Source organism: Pristiophorus japonicus, chromosome 20 (genome assembly GCF_044704955.1).
Source record: "Pristiophorus japonicus isolate sPriJap1 chromosome 20, sPriJap1.hap1, whole genome shotgun sequence".
Classification (NCBI taxonomy): domain Eukaryota; kingdom Metazoa; phylum Chordata; class Chondrichthyes; family Pristiophoridae; genus Pristiophorus; species Pristiophorus japonicus.
Genome location: NC_091996.1, coordinates 7,530,677 through 7,551,201, shown reverse-complemented (window position 1 = coordinate 7,551,201; position 20,525 = coordinate 7,530,677). Strand labels below are relative to the sequence as shown.

Sequence of the window (20,525 nt, the reverse complement as noted above, 5' to 3'; positions counted from 1 at the left end):
CTGGTGTCAGGGTCAGGTTAGTTATAGCTTCACTACACTGTCTTCCCTTATCAGTAAAGAACCCAATTAGTTTCCCTTCCTCCTTATCAGTAGAAGCTATTACTTTTCCCTTCCTATCTAGGATTGCTTTCTTTCTTTGTGCTGCCTTGGGCTTTCTCATGACCCGTGTTTAACCTCAACTTCAACTCTTGGTAACCCTTTTTTTTCCTGTCGATTCTGCAGTTGTCTGCATCTTGACATTTCTTTAGCTATTTTCCCATGATTCACTATTTCCATCCCTCTGCCACATTTACAATCCTTCTGTATCCATTCTCACCACTAGTCACTGCCTGCCATTCTGAAAAGGACCTGTTTATTCCCAATCTTAGCTTCCTGTCTGCCAACCAGTTCTCTATCCACGTCAATACATTACCCCCAATACCATGCGCTTTAATTTTGCACACCATTCTCTTGTGTGGGATCTTGTCAAAAGCCTTTTGAAAGTCCAAATACACCACATCCACTGGTTCTCCCTTGTCCACTCTACTAGTTACATCCTCAAAAAATTCTAGAAGATTTGTCAAGCATGATTTCCCTTTCATAAATCCATGCTGACTTGGATCAATCCTGTCACTGCTTTCTAAATGCGCTGCTATTACATCTTTAATAATTGATTCCAACATTTTCCTCACTACTGATGTCAGGCTAACCGTTCTATAATTACCCGTTTTCTCTCCCTCCTTTTTTAAAAATGGTGTTACATTAGCTACCCTCCAATCCATAGGAACTGATCCAGAATCTATAGAATGCTGGAAAATGACCACCAATGCGTCCACTATTTCTAGTCACTGTTGTAATGTAGAAAATGTGACAGCCAATTTTCTAGCTCCCAGAAATAGCAATGTGATCATGACCAGATAATCTGTTTTAGTGATGTTGATTGAGGGGTAAATATTGTTCACAGGACACCGGGGATAACTCCCCTGCTCTTCTTCAAAATAGTGCCATGGGATCTTTTATGTCCACTTGAGAGAGCAGACGGGGCCTCGGTTTAAACCGAAAGATGGCACTTCCAACAGTCCGGCACTTCCAACAGTCCCGCACTTCTCTCAGCAATGCACCGGGAGTGACAGCCTGGATTTTTCTGCTCAAGTGTGTGGAGTGGGACTTGAACCCACAACCTTCTGACTCAGAGGTGAGAGTATGACTCACTGAGCCACGCACGACTGACACTAAAGTGCAGAGGAACTGCAGGTCCTGAAATGGTCATTACAAGTAAAGTTCTAGAGCTGCACTAGGCCAACCTTCTGCCCAGCTGGCCTGGGAGACTGGAGATCACGTCTGGGGAGGAACTACTGCAGCTCACCGGGATGGGGCGCTGCAGCGCGGGGCATACCCCGCTATGACGTCTTCGAAACCGGTCCAGCGAAGGCGCGGACGGCGCATGCGCAGCCCCAGACTGACGCCACGACGCCTGTGCGGGAGAGGGGGGGGCGGGATCTGGTGATTGACAGCTGAGCGGACCAATCAGAAACTAAAGTCAAAAGCAAAAGAAAAAACACACGGCGGGGGCTTTTTTAAATTGAATTGGGGGAAATGCAAACACTTTCCAACACCGAGCTCACAGAAAGGCTGAGTGAGGAAGGAGCCTGAGGGGGAGGGGGAAGGGTAGGCGACCCGGGTGCTGATTGGCCGAGCGCGCGTCACTGACCTTGGCCCAGTGACCCCGGAAGTGGACGGCAGAGTGTCCGGAGCGTCTGAGATGGTGAGTGTGAAGGGGGGAGAGAGAGAGAGAGAGATAGATATATTATAGATAGATAGATAGATAGTGAGTGAATGAATACTGAGGGAGCGCCGCACTGTCGGAGGGGCAGTACTGAGGGAGCGCCGCACTGTCGGAGGGGCAGTACTGAGGGAGCGCCGCACTGTCGGAGGGGCAGTACTGAGGGAGCGCCGCACTGTCGGAGGGGCAGTACTGAGACAGTGCCGCACTGTCGGAGGGGCCGTCTTTTGGCTGAGACGTTAACCCGAGGCCCCCCCTGCTCTCTCAGGTGGTCATAAAAGATCCCATGGACCTATTTCGAGGAAGAGCAGGGAGTTCTCCCCGGTGTCCTGGGGCCAATATTTATCCCTCAACCAACATCACTAAATCAGATTATCTGGTCATTATCACATTGCTGTTTGTGGGAGCTTGCTGTGCGCAGATTGACTGCCGCGTTTCCCACATTCATCATCATAGGCAGTCCCTCGAACGAGGAGGACTTGCTTCCACATGGGTTCACAGATGTTTCGATGAAGGACCTGATGTTCCAGTCCTGAACTCCAATTGAGGGGGGTGGAAGATGCCTGCATGGATTTTTTTAACGTGTGGTGACCGTTGCACATCAGCCACCACACGGGCTTGACAGAGCCAGGCCTTTATCCAGTGGCAAGGGTTAACCGGGACGCCTGGAGACCTGCTCTGCTGCACGGACCCAGTGCGCTCACATATCGCACAGTGTGGGCTGCCCCTGGGCCCTCGGCTCTTCTGGGCCCCGTACCATTCGCCACACCTCCGCCACGATGTTCCAGGGCCCGGTGCTCCAGCTCTATTTCATCATAGGACAGTCGTTGAGGGTAAGGGAGGGTGGGACAGGTTTGCCGCGCGTTCCTTCCTCTGCCTGCTCATTACAACAGTGACTACACCCCAAAAGTATTTCATTGGCTGTAAAGTGCTTTGAGACGTCCTGAGGTTGTGAAAAGGGGCTATATAAATGTGAGACTTTTTTTTAACTTAATAGTAAAAAGGAAGCCCTTGCCTGTTTATAATCAGGCAAAAAGAAAGACTTGCATTTATAGGGCCTTTCACCACCTCAGGATGTCCCAAAGTGCTTTACAAAGGGATTGTGACCCAGTGACGAAGGAACGACAATATATTTCCAAGTCAGGATGGTGTGTAACACCAACAGAAACTTGCAGGAGATGGTGTTCCCACGCGCCTGCTGCCCTTGTCCTTATAGGTGGTAGAGGTCGCAGGTTTGGGAGATGCTGCCGGAAAAGCCTTGGCGAGTTGCTGCAGTGCATCTTGTACCGACTCACTGAACAATGGCGATGAATTTACCCGTTCAAATTCCATCATAATTTTGAACACCTCTATCAGATCACTATTTCATATGAAATGAGCCCCTACTTCTCTAGTCGCTGTTAACAACTGGCTCTCATTTTGAAATGTTTACGGGCTATGGAGGTGATCTCATCGAAACACACAAAATTCTTAAATGGCTTGACAGGATAGATGCTGAGAGGCTGTTTCCCCTGGCTGGAGAATCTAGAACTAGGGGGCATAGTCTTGGGATAAGGGGTCGGCCATTTAAGACTGGGATGAGGAGAAATTTCTTCACTCAGAGTTGTGAATCTTTGGAATTCTCTACCCCAGAGCGATGTGGATGCTCAGTCTTTGAGTATATCCAAGGATGAGATCGATAGATTTTTGGACACAGAATCAAGGATAGGACAGCAAGGTGGAGTTGAGTTAGAAGATGTTATTGAATGGCGGAGCACGTTTGAGGGGCAGTATGACCTACTCCTCCTATTCCTGATGTTCTTGCAACTAAACTTCACTTTTGATTGAGTTCTAGGTTGTGAGTGAAAGAAGGTCAGAATGTTTTTATGGGTTAAAATAGAAATGAGGAGCTTCCCCTGATGGCTAAGTTGGTAGATGCTGGACCACGCAGACTAGAAAGGTCGGAGGTACAATACCTGGTCTATGTTGAGTTCGCTGATTGCGAGTCAGGATAGCAGTAATTATGCTAAGTGGCCAGGAGTGAGGTTGGGTCACGAGGCCTGTATACAAGTGGTAACCAACCACCAAAGCATGAGTGGCTGGAGAGAGAGCGGAAAAGCGCAGCAGAGTCTGAGCATGGAGAGCAGCGTGCTGGAGCCGGGGGGCCGGGGGTACGCTGTCAGTATCCTATGGATAAATACGCAAGCTGAAAAACAGGGAGAGAGGACCTGAGGAAGGGAGGGGGTTAGTAGGAATGTGTGTGTTTGTGTTAGGCCCATGCAGCCGAGCCTGGTCTCCAATTGTCTCGAATCCCCTTGCCACTGGACCAAGACCTTATTCTGTCAAGTCCATGTGGCGGCTGGTGTGCAACGGCCACCCCACGTTAAAAGAATTCACGCACAGGATTCCACCCTTTAAAATGAAGTACAGGACCTGGCCCACATTGGTCTTATCAGTCACCTTAGAGCTCATTTTAGTGTGGAAGCAAGTCATCCCTGACTCCGGGGGACTGCCTAAGAAGAAGGTTCGATTCGATTGTACTCCCTATCTCTCTAATCTATTCCAGCACCACCCCCCCCCTCCCCCCCGAGATGTCTGAACTCCTCTAATTCTGCCCTCTTGAGCATCCCTGATTATAATTGCTCAACCATTGGTGGCCGTGCCTTCTGTTGCCTGGGCCCCAAGCTCTGGAACTCCCTGCCTAAACCTCTCTGCCTCTCTATCCTCCTTTTACGATGCTCCTTAAAACCTATCTCTTTGACCAAGCTTTTGGTCACCTGCCCTAATTTCTATTTATGTGGCTCGGTGTCAACGTTATTAGAATTGTCTTAAAGCTCTCCTGTGAAGTGCCTTGGGACGTTATACTACGTTGTTGTTGTACTTTCTCTGTCTGGTTCTATCACATTCTCGTGTCGTTCTACTCTTGAGAAGTAGCTCCAGGCTTTTCACAATCTGCTGTTGGTGTTTTCAATAAACAAAAATTTTAAAGCTGAGACCGATAGATTTTTGTTAGGAAAGGGTTGCAGAATCCAGACGGGTAGATGGAGTTAAGGTACTGTTCAGCTATGATCTAATTGAATGGGGGAACAGGCCTGAGGCTGGAAGGCCTGCTCTTGTTCCTGTGTTAATGCTGAATGATGTGGTTTGCAAATTCATAAACTATCCCATGAGAGAAACTTCAATAACCTTTCAGTGTCTTGACAATCTCTGCTGAGAATCATCTTCATACCATTTCTATGTTCTCCATAGCTGACACTTTCCATCTGTGACTATCTGTCCAACATCCGTCCAGTCTCCTGGAACCGAGCTCTTATCACATTTTATATATTATCCTTGTATAAAATTCTGACGGGATTGGACCGGTTAGATGCGGGAAGAATGTTCCCGATGTTGGCGAAGTCCAGAACCAGGGGTCACAGTCTAAGGATAAGGGGTAAGCCATTTAGGACCGAGATGAGGAGAAACTTCTTCACTCAGATAGTGGTGAACCTGTAGAATTCTCGACCACAGAAAGTTGTTGAGGCCAGTTCGTTAGATATATTCAAAAGGGAGTTAGATGTGACCCTTACGGCTAAAGGGATCAAGGGGTATGGAGAGAAAGCAGGAATGGGGTACTAAAGTTGCATGATCATATTGAATGATGGTGCAGGCTCGAAGGGCCGAATGGCCTACTCCTGCACCTATTTTCTATGTTTCTATATCAAATTCCGATCCTTGGGCATTCCCCTTAAATCTCCACTGATAGACTTCCTGTAACACTGATAACTGTAATCAGTATCAAGTATCTTTCAGTTGGAGTTACACTCGCTCGTGTTCATTTAAAACAAAACCTCCCTTGTGTCACTCTGACTAAATAAAGGCAGTGCTATTTCTGCTTCCTGATCTTCCTCCTGAATAGCTTGACTCTGTGATTATGCCGCCTTGTTCTTGATTCCCCCCACCAGAGGAAATAGTTTCTCTGTATCTGCCCTTATCAAAATCATGTTAACATTTTAAAAGCCTCAATCAGATCACCCCTCAATCTTCTAAACTCAAGGGAACAAAGGCCAAGTTTATGCAACCTGCCCTCATTATTCAACCCTCGGTATTAATCGAGTGAATCTGCACTGCACCCCCTCCAAGGCCAATATAATCCTGCCTACCTCACACTAAGTCCCACTCACCTATCACCCCCTGTGCTCGCTGCCCCATGTCCTAACTCGCACCGAGTCCCACTCACCCATCACCCCCTGTGCTCGCTGTCCCATGTCCTAACTTGCACCGAGTCCCACTCGCCCATCACCCCCTGTGCTCGCTGTCCCATGTCCTAACACGCACCAAGTCCCGCTCACCCATCACCCCCTGTACTCGCTGCCCCATGTCCTAACACGCACCAAGTCCCACTCACCCATCACCCCCTGTACTCGCTGCCCCGTGTCCTTACTCGCACCAAGTCCCGCTCATCCATCACCCCCTGTGCTCGCTGCCCCTGTCCTTGGCTGCTGGGATGCATATTTTGGCAGTCAAATTAAACAAAGCTAGTTCATGTAGTTGTCTTTCCTGCGTGTGCTATATCTCTCGTCGTCCATCTGTATTATCCAGTGCCTGCGTGGGCCTCAAGGTCCCCAGTATCCAGAGTCGAAGTAGACGCTGCGGTCCCATCTCGGTGAGTGTTTTATCTGCAAATTTTAAACAGATAGCCTGGTCGTCACCAGGTGTTAGGTTCTGGTCTACTCCTCTTTTATCCATGCATGTTGCGGTCACTCTGTGAAATCGGAGGTAAAGTTAGGTTGGGTTTGTAGACTACACTTACCCACCGTGGGGTACATTGGCTCTATTGCCATAGGTGATGGTGCTATGGCTGCGCACTGCACTATCCGTCTGGCCCCGTTTTAAAAAAAAAAAATCTCTTCCAGCTTATTTATCTTAGCTTTTAACTCTTGAATTTGTGTTGTTTGAGTATCTTTCTTTTATTTGTATCAGGCGAGTATTATTACATAGGCTAGTTCTGTTTTTATTTTTATTCTGACTATCGCACCATTTCCTCTGTTAGGTGAGTCTTTTTTATTCTATTAAGAAATCCAAATTAATAATGTCCATTGTAAAACAGCTGTCAATGGAAAGGGTTAACTCCTTTACAGGTTTGTAAGAAAGCCTGATGTCATTACGTGACTTCACGTAATCATCCGAAAAATTCTCTTTTTTCAAGTCTTTGTGCCTTCAAAACTTGCTTAGACATTAGGAATCCGTTAAAACAGCAGAAATCATTAGTAAAGCCGTCATAATAAAAGTCTTCTCATCAGGAAAGACGGCATTTTAGAGTAAACTCCAATGTTTTCTTAACTTCTAATTGCCAAAGATTTGTTTTTTTGATTGATTTAAAACGGGACCACACATTTTTAACAGCTATTTTGTTTACTGAAATCCAATTTTCACATACACTGTGTACATTCTAACATTTCGTTTTATTTTACGGTCTCCTTTACTGGGCAAATCTTGTGTTTTATTTCTCTCTCAGCACAAAATCTAAACATCCGTGCCAGTTCCATTTTCTATAAGAATTTTAAAATTTAGTAAGATTCCTAATTCCCAGTTCTTTCTGTGCTGAGTTCGTATAGCTTAGATCTTTTCTTCTCGTTATTTTCAAAACCCTCCTACTTGTTTAGACTGTTCGGGACTTTTCTTGATAAACAATGTCCATTTTGGAAATCTTTCAAACTGCAGTGAAACTTTCTTGTAATTTAAAATCATTATCAATGGAGAGTGTCTTTTACTACTTCAAATTCTTTTTTTCTTCAATTAAACCAATATCTTTTTCACAGCCAATATCAACCAGTATTTAGTAAGTTATGTCTTTTTCCATCGCAAACACCCCTCTTTTTTTTTTAGCACCTAATTAGTGCATTACGTCTTTTTTCCAGATCACCTTTCTTCAAATTAGGTTTTGTATTTTACACGGAGGGCTCGTGTCTCTAAATTTGTTAATTTAAAATCATTTGTTTACTTTTAAAGTGGCTTCTTCATCTTTTTCTTGTGAGGGTATTTCTAGATTGTTTCCAAACCTTTTAGTTTTATTTCCTCTTTTTTTCTTTAAGAGATCAGATTCAATTTAATAATTTTTTTTTTAGTTTGAATCCACCTCAGTATTTTGCTGTGCCTTCTCTTAATATCTCAAAATCCCAATTCAAATTTTGTAATTTCAATCTTTATTTAAAACTTTTTTTTTGAGCTAGAAGCTTTTTTTAAAAGGCAATCTTCATCTCAATCCGAGACTAAATTTATGTCTTTCAACCCAATGTAATCAATCCTTTGTGCATTTCCTAGCTCCATAACTTATCATCCGAATAAATCCACACCTGCGTTTCTAACTTAAAATGTCTTAAAACTTCCCACATACAGGACAACACTACAAAGGGTTGAAAAAACTTTCACCCTGTTTGGAGAAGTGGGTGGAGCTAAAATAAACAAACAGCTGCTCCACTCTTCCAAACAGGCTTTTAAAAACATGAAAACATAAAAATTAATTCCGCAGTCAAAAAATCACACAAGCATTCTCACTCAACGACAGACATTCACAAAAGTCTCTCTTCATTCAACAAAGCTTATTAATTAATTTTTTTCTTTGGCCGGCTCTATTTTTGGATCCATGATTGCCCATTCCACGTCGCCCCGCGGTAAAGAAATATTTTATCCTTACACAATTCCTTATATCCTTACACAATTCCTCGCGTCACCCCGCGATTTAGTTTTACACAATTCCTCGCGTCGTCCCGCGATTTAGTTTTACACAATTTCCCTTTTCTTCCGCGTCGCCCCGCGGTGTTCGTATTCGCGTCGCCCCGCAATAGTCTATTTCCCTATCCCTCCGCGTCGCCCCGCAGTGTTTCTATTCGCGTCGCCCCACGATGGTCTATTTAGGTCCAATCAGCGCCTAGACGGGCCAAGTGAAATACAAGGTCGACGTCGTACCTGACTTGGACACTTATTTCCTAAGTTAAAAGGTATTCGCCAGATTGACCTGGATCTCGTTCGGACGCTACCTGAGAACCAGCGAGTGGCAAAACTTTCTTCAGACTTTTGGGACTGGAGGGAACCGAAGTGGTATTTAAAAAGTACTCACTCCTGTGGCCATTTTCCTCCCGTCTCGTCCGAGGCTAGTTCGGCTCTTAATTCGCAAGCTTTCGGCAGTCGTCCGTTGAGATCCCACTTCTGACACCAAATGTTAATACGGATTCTTTTTCTCTCAATCTGTTTCAGCGAATACACTGACGCGAACACCTTCTTGCCTTTTCTGTAAAAGACCTTTATTGAAGATTCTTCGGCCGGGACTTGTCAAGACAAAGGAACACTCTCAATCAGAGCCTGTTTACCTTCCTCTGGACAAGCCCCTTTACAGCGCGAAAAGCACAGTAGTTATACATTTTCAAAACATAACACATTTGATTAGCACTTGGTCTGTCCACTCCCTTTTTTCCTCCTCCTCGAGTATGTCCAATGGCAGGCAAGGAGGTCTCCTAATTAGAGCTGGCCCCGAGGTCAGCTTGTTTATAGCCCATTAAATTCTTCTTCTTTATCAGTAAAACCTATTTCCCTCTTATCAGTAAAAAGCATTACGTTATTCTCCCCTCCTTATTAGTGAAAACCATTACGTTACCTTCTCCTATCTGTGATTACTTTTTCTTTCCCGTGACCCGTGTTTAACCTCAACTCTCAGTAACTCCCTTTTTTTCTGTCGATTCTGCAATGTCTGCATCTTGACATTTCTTTAGCTATTTTCACATGATTCCATATCTCCATCCCACTGCCACATTTACGATCCTTCTGTATCCATTCTCACCCCATGTCCTAACACGCACCAAGTCCCACTCGCCCATCACCCGCTGTGCTCGCTGCCCCGTGTCCTAACTCGCACCAAGTCCCGCTCACCCATCACCCCCTGTGCTCGCTGCCCCATGTCCTAACTCACACCAAGTCCTGCTCACCCATCACCCCCTGTGCTCGCTGCCCCATGTCTTAACTCGCACCAAGTCCCGCTCACCCATCACCCCTGTGCTCACTGACCTACATTGGCTCCTGGTTAAGCAACACTTCGATTTCAAAATTCTCATCCTTGTTTTCAAATCCCTCCATGCCCTCGCCGCTCCCTATCTCTGTAACCTCCTCCAATCCCTCCGAGATGTCTGCATTCCTCTAATTCTGCTCTCTTGATCATCCCTAATTATAATTGCTCAATCATTGGTGGCTGTGCCTTCTGTTGCCTAGGCCCCAAGCTCTGGAACTCCCTGCCTAAACCTCTCTACTTCTCCTTCCTCCTTCCAGATGCTCCTTAAAACCTACCTCTTTGACCAAGCATTTGGTCACCTGCCCTAATTTTTCCTTATGCGGCTCGGTGTGAGATTTTTTTATCTTGTAATACTCCTGTGAAGCGCCTTGGGACATTTCACTACGTTAAAGGCAATATATAAATACAGGTTGTTGTTGTTGAGGTGCAGTGCCCAGAACTGAACTCCAATTGGGGTCTGACCTAGAGTCCGTACAACAAGCAAACTGGGACTGCCGTGGACTTGGCTTTGGTCACAGTAGATTCTCATCCTCTGTACACTCCGTTCACACCCTCGATTTCCCACTGAGACAGAAGTAACTAGAGATAGTGCCTCCCTGGGCTGCTCTTCTACACCTTGTGACAGGCTTCAGGATAACTCTGATAAAGGTCCTGGGACAAAGATGTCAACAATTGGAGTAGGGTTACTCCCTTTATCTGTAACCTCCTCCAGCGCCACAACCCTCCGAGATCTCTGCCTTCCTCTAATTCTGGCCTTTTGAGCATCCTCCATTTTAACCGCTCCACCATTGGCGGCCGTGTGTTCAGCTGCCACGGTCCCAAGCTGTGGAATTCCCTCCCTAAACCTCTCCGCCTCACCTTTTAAGACTTTTCTTAAAACCTACCTCTTTGACCAAGCTTTTGGCCACCTGCCCTTGCATCTCCTTTTTGTGGCTCGGTGTCAAATTTTGTTAGATAATTGCTCCTGTCACGTGTCTTGGTACGTTTTATTACGTACTATATAAATAGAAGTTGTTGTTGTTACAAAAATCCAGGAAGTGGAGAAAAATGCCATCAATCAAAACCAACCTAACTGTCTAAAGTCATTCAGATCAGTCGCTATCCAGTGATTAATGGTGTGCATACAGTACAACTTGCACAATATTCTGTAATGATTATCACTCAATTAGAAATCTCTCAACTTAGAGTGTCTGCTGCAGGAAGTCTAAATGTCACACTGGTGTAATAGGGGCTGCCCGATAGAACTTCTATTATTGGCATAGTATCATCATAGGCAGTCCCTCAGAATCGAGGAAGACTTGCTTCCACTCTTAAAATGAGTCCTTAGGTGGCTGAACAGTCCAATACGAAAACCACAGTCCCTGCCACAGGTGGGACAGACAGTCGTTGAGGGTAAGGGAGGGTGGGACAGGCTTGCCGCACGCTCTTTCCGCTGCCTGCGCTTGATTTCTGCATGCTCTCGGTGATGAGACTCGAGGTACTCAGCGCCCTCCCGGATGCACTTCCTCCACTTAGGGCGATCTTTGGCCAGGGACTCCCAGGTGTCAGTGGGGATGTTGCACTTTATCAGGGAGGCTTTGAGGGTGTCTTTGTAACGTTTCCTCTGCCCATCTTTGGCTCGTTTGCCGTGAAGGAGTTCCGAGTAGAGCGCTTGCTTTGGCAGTCTCGTGTCTGGCATGCGGACAATGTGGCCTGCCCAGCGGAACTGATCTAGTGTGGTCAGTACTTCATTTCTGGGGATGTTGGCCTGGTCGACGACGCTAATGTTGGTGCGTCTGTCCTCCCAGGGGATTTGTAGGATCTTGTGGAGACATCGTTGGTGGTATTTCTCCAGTGACTTGAGGTGTCTACTGTACATGGTCCATGTCGCTGAGCCGTACAGGAGGGCGGGTATTACTACAGCCCTGTAGTCCATGAGCTTGGTGGCAGATTTGAGGGCCTGGTCTTCGAACACTCTTCCTCAGGCGGCCGAAGGCTGCACTGGCGCACTGGAGACGGTGTTGAATCTCCTCATCAATATCTGCTCTTGTTGATAAGAGGCTCCCGAGGTATGGGAAATGGTGCTCGTTGTCCAGGGCCGTGCCATGAATCTTGATGACTGGGGTGGCAGTGCTGTGCAGCGAGGACAGGTTGGTGAAGGCCCATGCTTTCGTACGCCTCAGTAAATACTTATGCCTTGTAGATGGTGGTGGACATGTACGGTTTGACTGTTTCCATGTGCACTGGAGATGGCAGACGTGTTGCTTGCTAAACTTCTCATGTTTTTCTCTTAGGCTACGGGAATAGACCAAGTGGTTGGGATGGGCCTCGTAGGGTTCAGCTTGGTACTTTTCACATATTACACTATCTGGGTCATCATCTTGGTGAGTACTGATTTTAAAGATGAGGTGCCACTGTGTTCAATGCAACTATATCACTTTTAGATCATGGCGATTTAAATACTTCTCATCAATCAGCAAGTTGCTGAGCATTTGGATTCATTTCCAGTACTGTTTTAAATTTTCCCCATTTTCAGATATCTGCACAGCCTCCCGAGCCTGCTCCGCCATTCAATAAGATCACGGCTGATCTTCGACCTCAATTCCACTTTCCCGCCCAATCCCTTGATCCCACTGTGTCAGCTGTGGCTCAGTGGGCACCACACTCGCCTCGGAGTCAGAAGGTTGTGGGTTCAAGTCCCACTCCAGAGACTTGAGCACATAAATCCAGGCTGACACTCCCAGTGCAGTGCTGAGGGAGCGCTGCACTGTCTTTCAGATGAGATGTTAAAGCAAGGCCCCGTTTGCGCTCTCAGGTGGATGTAAAAGATCCCATGGCACTATTTCGAAGAAGAGCAGGGGAGTTCTCCCCGGTGTCCTGGGCCAATATTTATCCCTCAATCAACATAACAAAAAAAACAAATTATCTGGTCGTTATCACATTGCTGTTTGTGGGAGTTTACTGTGCGCAAATTGGCTGTAAAGCGCTTTGAGACATCCGGTGGCCATGAAAGGTGCTGTATAAATGCAAGTCTTTTTATTTCTTTCGTATCCAAAAATCTGTCGATCTCTGCCTTAAATATACTCAAAGACTGAGCATCCACAGCCCTCTGGGGCCAAGAATTCCAGAGATTCACCACCCTCTGAGTGAAGAAATTCCTCCTCATCTCAGCCAACCCCTTATCCTGAGACTGTGATCCCTGGTTCTAGACTGGGAAATATCCTCCCTGCATCTACCCTGTCAAGCCCTCTAAGAATTTGATACCTTTCAATGAGATCCACTCTAGCCCGTAAATATTTTGCAACGAGAGGCAGACCCAGGACTTTTAAAATATTCATTCTTGGGGTGTGGGTATTGCTGCAAGGCTAGCAATTATTGCCCATTCCTAGTTGCCCTGACCAAGAAACTAGGTCACGTCAGAGAGGCAGTTAAGAGTCAAACATGTTGGTGTGGGACTGAAATCCCATATAGGCCCAGACCGGGTAAAGTCAGCGGGTTTTGTTTAGTGAACCAGTTGGGTTTTAAATGACAAACCCACAGCTTCATCTTTATTGATGCCAGCCTGATTTAATTACAGATTTCTTAACCTGCTTGTTTATTTAATGACACCAACTTTCTTCACACAAGGCACAAAGACAGAACGTCCCATTATACTACCCTTTTTCCAAACCTCTATGTCTCACCGTGTTTCTAGGCAACTACTGAAGCATAGTCACTGATGTAATGTAGCAAACACTGCAGCCAATTTGTGCAAAGTAAGATCCCACAAACAGCAGTGTGAGAAATCTTTTTTTTTTAAAAAGATGATTGAAAGATAAATAATAGCTGGGACTTGGAGAATTCCCCTGGTCTTGTTCAGCTAGTGCCATGGGACTTTTTTTGAGATCCACCTGAGAGGGCAGGTAATTTTTATTTTTGGCATTAAGAATTCCGGAGTCAGGGCAGGTGGATGGAGTTGCGATACAGCTCGACCATGATCTAATTGAATAGCAGAACGCACTCGAGAGGCTGAATGGACTCCTCCTTTTTGAAAGGGAAAATTTTGCTCTGGGAAGGAGCAGGACTAATTGGATCGCTCTTTGAAAGAGTCGGCACGGGAACGATGGGCCGCATGGCCTCCTTCTGTGCTGTTTGATTCTATATGTGATAGAACAAAAACCTGGAGCAGAAATGTCTGTGCAGCCATAGTGTCACTTAGAACAGTCTGTAGCGTTTGTACTTTATGCCTCCAACAATCACTTTTGGCTGCAGTGAGTTACAGTTTTCTGTGTCCATTACAGCCTGTGTGATGTAGAAATCCCAGTCTGGTTGATCATGTACTTGTATAATAATCGGCTCTTTGCTGTACATTTTTTCCCCTCTCATCTCGCAGTCTCCTGATAGAGTAAAGCGACTCTTCCCTCTTTAGTCTGCCTTTTAATATTGTGAGTAAATCTGCTGACCAAAGCAATTCTTGTGTTTGCAGCCATTTGTGGACAGTAGCCATCTTCTTCACAGCTATTTCCTGCCCCGGGAGTACGCCGTGATCCTGCCCGCTGTTGCTGGCCTGCTCCTGGTCTTACTTGTGGGTGAGTCGCTCTTTGTTGCCCAGTAGTCGTTTCATCAAAGCACTCGACGCACTTTCTGCCGGTCAGTTGTCCATGAGGGTCCTGACGTTCCAGTTCCCGAACTTCATGTTAACGGAGTGGAAGATGCCTGTGCGTGAGTTCTTTTAACGTGGGGTGGCCGTTGCACGCCGGCTACCACACGGGCTTAGCTGAGCGAGGTCTTGGTCCAGTGGCAAGGGGCTCCGAGACGACTGGAGACCAGGCACTGCTGTATGAGCCTCGCTGCCCACGGCGAGATGTTGGCTGCAAGCTCGGCACTGAGTGGTGCCTTTTGTTGAGATGGTAGGTGGTCCAAGGCTTGGTCGGGGGCAGGCATCGGGAGGGTCAGTGGGTCAGGGTGGTCGCAGCCTTTGTGCTCACCACGTGCTGGAGGAGAAGAGGCCAGGTCATCAGTGGGGAAGGAGAGGCCCAGTTGTCGCTGAAGGAGAGGAAGCCCCATCACCGTTGAGGAGGAGAGGCCCAGTCGCTGTTGAAGGAGGAGAAGCCAGCCGTCGTTGCTGAAGGAGCCAGTCAGATACTGCTCCTGAGCCCTTTAGTCGGCTGATTGATGATGGAAGGTGCGGGGGGGGGGGGGAACTACATTCCAGATTCAAGTTTTATTTTAGGCCCCTGTTGGCTACTTTTTAAGCTACTTTAGACAGACTTTCAGATTAATGCCGATTGGCAAAAAGGAAGGAGATATATTTCATCTTGATCGGTCTGTTCTCAGTTGCAGTGTCTCAGGATTCTGAGGTTTTATTTTGTTGTTGCCAGAGTTACAGAGAAGTGCATCGATCGGCCATTGTACTGTTCATGATTCTAAAACACTATATCGGTGTTTTTTAAAAATTTCTCTCATTTCTCATCTTTCTTTTAGTGTCTTTCCTTCCCCCCGCCCCTCCCCAGTGTCTCACATCTTTCTCTGACTAGGAGGGCAGATAGCTCGCCTTCCCCAAGGTCTCTGCTGATGACGTTCTCGAGCCCAGAGTTGTGAGGCGTGCTGGGACTTTTTTTTTTTCATATTTTAAAAGCTTGTGCTCTCTTCCAACATCACAACCCTAAAAAAAAAATCATTTTTGTCCCCTGTTTTTGTAAGACAATCAGGACAAATCAGTGCAGTACCAAAAAAGGAAAACTTACATTTATATAGCGCCTTTCACGACCACTGAACGTCTCAAAGCGCTTTACAGCCAATGAAGTACTTTTGGAGTGTAGTCACTGTTGTAATGTAGGCAATGCGGCAACCAATTTGTGCACAGCAAGCTCCCACAAACAGCAATGTGATAATGACCAGATAATCTGTTTTAGTAATGTTGATTGAGGGGTAAATATTGGCCCCAGGACACTGGGGATAACTTCCCCTGCTCTTCTTTGAAATAGTGCCATGGGATCTTTTACGTCCACCTGAGAGAGCAGACGGGACCTCGGTTTAACATCCCGTCTGAAAGACGGCACTTCTGACAGTGCGGCACTCCCGACAGTGCGGCACTCCCTCGATACTGCCCCTCCGACAGTGCAGCTGCCTCAGCACTGCACTGGGAGTGTCAGTCTGGATTATGTGCTCAAATCCCTGGAGTTGGACTTGAACCCCACAACCTTCTGACTCAGGCGAGAGTGCTGCCCACTGAACTGCAGCTGACACTAAAGGCTTGTGATCTCTCCCAACCCCACAACCCTCCAAAAAAAAAATTGTGCCCTGTTTTTTTTTAGGCCATGATTGTCTTACAATCAATGCAGTACCGAGGGACAATGTTCCCTTAGTGCAGCGTGGCTGCACAGCTGTCTCGAGAACCCGTCCAGCCGGTGAACCAGCTTCACAATCCCACCCCCCCCCCCCACCCCCAAAAACGCACATGTGCGGAAGTTTGAATGGGTTACACAGCCCCCCCAAAAAGTTAGTGGAAACATTGCTGAGGGACTGCCATCTTTTGATGAGACGTTGAATCGAGGCCCCGTCTGTCCTCTCAGGTGGACGTAACAGATCTCGTGGCCTCTATTCCAGGAAGAGCAGAGGAGTTAGGCCACAGCTGGAGTACTGCGTGTAGTTCTGGTCGCCACATTACAGGAAAGATGTGATTGCATTGGAGAGGGTGCAGAGGAGATTGACGAGGATGTTGCCAGGACTGGAGAATTTTAGCTATGAGGAAGGATTGGATAGACTGAGGTTGTTTTCTGTGGAACAATTGAGGCTGAGGGGAGAGATGTGTAAAATTATGAAGGGCCTAGATACAATGGATAGGAAGGACCTATTTCCTTTAGCAGAGGGGTCAAGTACCAGGGGGCATAGATTTAAAGTAATTGCTCGAAGGTTTTTTTACCCAGAAGATGGTGGGGGTGTGGGACTCACTGCCTGAAAGGGTGGTAGAGGCAGAAACCCTTATAGCATTTTAAAAGTGCTTTTATGTGCACTTGAAGTCCCGTAACCTACAGGGCTACGGACCAAGAGCTGGAAAGTGGGATTAGGCTGGGTAGTTCTTTTTCGACCGGCACAGACACGATGGGCCAAATGTCCTGCTTCTGTGATTTCTATGATTTACGCAGAGTACGGTGAGAATGTGGAACTCGCTACTACTTGAAGCAGTTGAGGCAAATAGCACAGATACATTTAAGGAGAAGCTGGATAAACACATGAGTGAGAAAGGAATAGAAGGATATGTCGACGGGGTGAGATGAATCGGGGTGGGAGGAGGTTTGCGTGGAGCATGGACCAGTTGGGCTGAATGGCCTGGTTTCGTGCTGTACACTCTGTGTAACCAAGGCGGGTGCGTGTTGACTGTGTCCTGTTCTTTTCTCATCCCAGGAACGTTTATTGCTGTGGTGATGTGGAAAAACAGAAAACCTGCAAAGAAAACCGATTAGCCAGGATTGAAATGAGAACTGCAGATTGCCCCAATGTCGACTTGTCCAGGTCAGAAAGCGGATTCAGTGGAGGATTAAAATACAGACAGCGGACTAGCAAAATAAACTTTTCTGCTTTGCTGAGAGCTGTGCGATGCAGTCACGCATTGTTCTTTTTATTTGACTGTCTGCTGCGTTATATTAATACCTCATTCCTGTCTGTATCAGGATTCCACTGTCGCCAGATTGGGACACAATATCCCCTTGTGTTGGTCTGTAAATCCTGTTGTAACACTGTGAAAATTGAACACTGTGCTTAGTCAGAGGGAAACCCGTGTGTACAGAAAAAAATCGGTTTTGTTCTGAAACTGTTTGAGTAAATTTTTTGTGCAATATACCTGTTTATTAGGAGATTCTGAAACACTGTCGTACATTGCAGGGGCTAACAAAAAACCTTGAGGAATTGAGCTACCCCAACTATGGTGGAGCTTTAGAAAGCATTGGGGCAAGAGTTTTAACACGTGCCGTGCATTCAACAATGTCTGAGGTCACTGGTCAATGTTTCTACTGATCTATTATCCTTTTAAACATAATGCGAAACTTAAGTCCCTGACAGTTTACCGCTATCAAGTCTCCCATCTTTAGACAAGTGTTTTTGAGAATAATGTTGCAGTTGTAACGCAGTGTAGGTGCTGAGGTCGCTCGGTGCCAAGTGCCAGATACAACCAACAACAGCCGAGGTGGGGACACAGGCAGGAAATTACACCCTAGACCTCCGGGGGGGGGGAAGAGAGCGAGAGAGAGAGAAACATACATAGAAACATAGAAAATAGGTGCAGGAGCAGGCCATTCAGCCCTTCTAGCCTGCACCGCCATTCAATGAGTTCATGGCTGAACATGAAACTTCAGTACCCCCTTCCTGCTTTCTCGCCTTTACTCGCATGTCTAGAGCTGCACTCCTGGCTGACCAAATTTTAAATGTTTTTGGAGCATTATTGGGAGCGTCCAGTTCTCACGGTATTAAAAAGACTCTGCTTATAAAAGATTCAAGAGGATCACTTAAGTTCTGTTTATACCCAGCAGCTCATTGCCCTGGTGTTTTATTTCACGCAATGGTGAGCTTTTTAAAAAAAAAATAATGAATTCTCTGGATATGGGCGTCGCTGGCAAGGCCGGCATTTATTGCCCATCCCTCACCCCTTGAGAAGGTGATGAGCCGCCTTCTTGAATCACTGCAGCCCGTGTGGTGAAGGTACTCCCACAGTTCTGTTAGGTCAGGGAGTTCCGGGATTTTGACCCAGCAACGATGAAGGAACGGCCGATATACTTTCAAGTCAGGATGGTGTGTGACTCGGAGGGGAACGTGGAGGTGGTGGTGTTCCCATGCGCCTGCTGCCCTTGTCCTTCTAGGTGGTAGAGGTTACGGGTTTGGGAGGTGTTGCCGAAGAAGCCGTGGAGAGTTGCTGCAATGCATCTTGTAGATGGTACACACTGCAGCCAGGGGGCGCCGGTGGTGGAGGGAGTGAATGTTTAAGTGGTGGATGGGATGCCAATCAAGCGGGCTGCTTTGTCCGGATTGGTGTGTCTCTACCTGAAGTCTGATCAGGACCTGACTGCAGTTACACACGTCATCCTTACATCACTGCAAGATGGAAATTGCTTTGCGGTGTACATGTGGGAGTGTGGTATAACTGGACTCTCTGTATAATGCTGCAGCATTTTAAAAACAACTTGAAGTGTGGGAGAGCTATGCTGGAAATTATTTTCTCTAATTTTTATCGTAAGTGCACATTTTGTATCAAATTGGCATGATAGAAACACACACAAAGGGATCCGTGTTATGATGTAAAAACAATTCTGTTTGACTTTGTGTAGGAGGAGCTCTCATTGTAAAAGACGATCGAGTATAAAGTGCCCTGTAAATAGATTTATGTAATTGACACGTCTATTAAACATGAGCAATAAAATCAGTTTAAAAATAAAAAGACTTGCATTTACTGTGAGAGTCAGCAAGTTATTCATTCACCCCTCCAGACCATTCCCAGCCGAGGAAGCTGGATAGCAGCCCGGAGTGGGAACATAGGCACAGAGGAGGCCATCCAGCCCCTCGAGTCTGTTCTGCCATTCAATGAGCTTGTGGCTGATCTGCGATCTAACTCCATATACCCGCATTTGGCCCATATCCCTTAATACCTCCTCGTTAACAAAAAGCTTTCAATCTCAGATTTACAATTGACAATTGACCTAGTATCAACTGCCATTTGCAAAAGAGAGTTCCAAACTTCGCTTTGTGTGCAGAAGTGTTTCCTAATTTCACTCCTGAAAGCCTGGCTCTAATTTTTAGACTATGCCCCCTAGTCCTAAACTCCCCAACCAGGGAAAATATTTTCTCTCCATCTACACAATCAGTTCCCCTTTACCGTCTAAATTCTAGGGAATACAACTCTAATTTGTGTTATCTCTCCTCGTAATTTAACCCTTGGAGTTCGGGTATTATTCTAGTAAATTTACGCTGCACTCCCTCCAAAGCCAATATATCCTTCCGAAGGTGCGGTACCCAGAACTGAACACGGTACCAGGTGTGGTCTAACCAGAGCTTTGTATAGCTGCAGCATGACTTCTACTCCCTTGTATTCTAGTCCTTCAGATATAATGGCTAGCACTCCATTGGAGCTTTTGATTATTTTCTGTACCTGTCCATGACATTTTAATGATCTATATACCTGGACGCCCCCCCCAGTCTCTTTGGACCTCCAATGTTTCTAGCTTTTCGGCATTTAGAAAGTACCCTGATCTATCCCTTATAGGTCCAAAGTGGATGGCCCCACAACTGCCTATATTGAAACGCTAGTTAATTTTTTTTTTCTACTAACACCACCTGACCCCCGCCCCCCTACCCACAAATGCAGCACCCCTGCTGTCAACGTGGGTGAGATAAGTTAACTCAGCCCAGGCTAGACATTGAACCCAGGGACTCCCTAATATGTGTGGCTTGGCTTCTCCCTGCACGAGCTTTTTAAAATATTTGTTTATTTTTACGTATAAATCTATTTTCTCTCTGGAAATTGAATGAGCGAGTATTGTCGCAAACTGCTACATATTTACTGTAATTGTGGAAAGTATCCGTACCTGTTGTGGTTGTAGTTGTTTTATTTACTTCAGTTATAGCATGCTGCAGATGGTCTGATTGGGCTCGGAGAATGTCGTGGAAATTTATAATTAGGAACATTAGAGTTAATTATAGCCCAACTTCTGTTGTTCCATCTGAGAATGATTGTTTGTGTTGCACAGTTCTGTGGATGGTGTGCTAAGTGACATGGATGGGATATGTGACGACTGG

The 20,525-nt window shown here is 46.2% G+C and overlaps 1 protein-coding gene across 2 annotated transcripts; it reads left to right on the top strand.

The window, feature by feature from the left end:
- Positions 1-1,659: 1,659 nt before the first annotated feature.
- dpm2 (dolichyl-phosphate mannosyltransferase subunit 2, regulatory) lies at positions 1,660-19,182 on the top strand. Of its 2 annotated transcripts, none has more exons than XM_070863721.1 (4): positions 1,660-1,744; positions 12,056-12,145; positions 14,227-14,329; positions 17,148-19,182. In XM_070863721.1, exons 1-4 carry the CDS (start codon positions 1,742-1,744, stop codon positions 17,204-17,206), a joined length of 255 nt encoding a protein of 84 aa, XP_070719822.1. In that variant the 5' UTR covers positions 1,660-1,741; the 3' UTR covers positions 17,207-19,182. The 2 variants fall into 2 exon arrangements, with proteins under 2 accessions (XP_070719822.1, XP_070719823.1); XM_070863722.1 differs by lacking the exon at positions 1,660-1,744 and adding an exon at positions 6,328-6,386.
- The last annotated feature ends 1,343 nt before the right edge of the window (positions 19,183-20,525 follow it).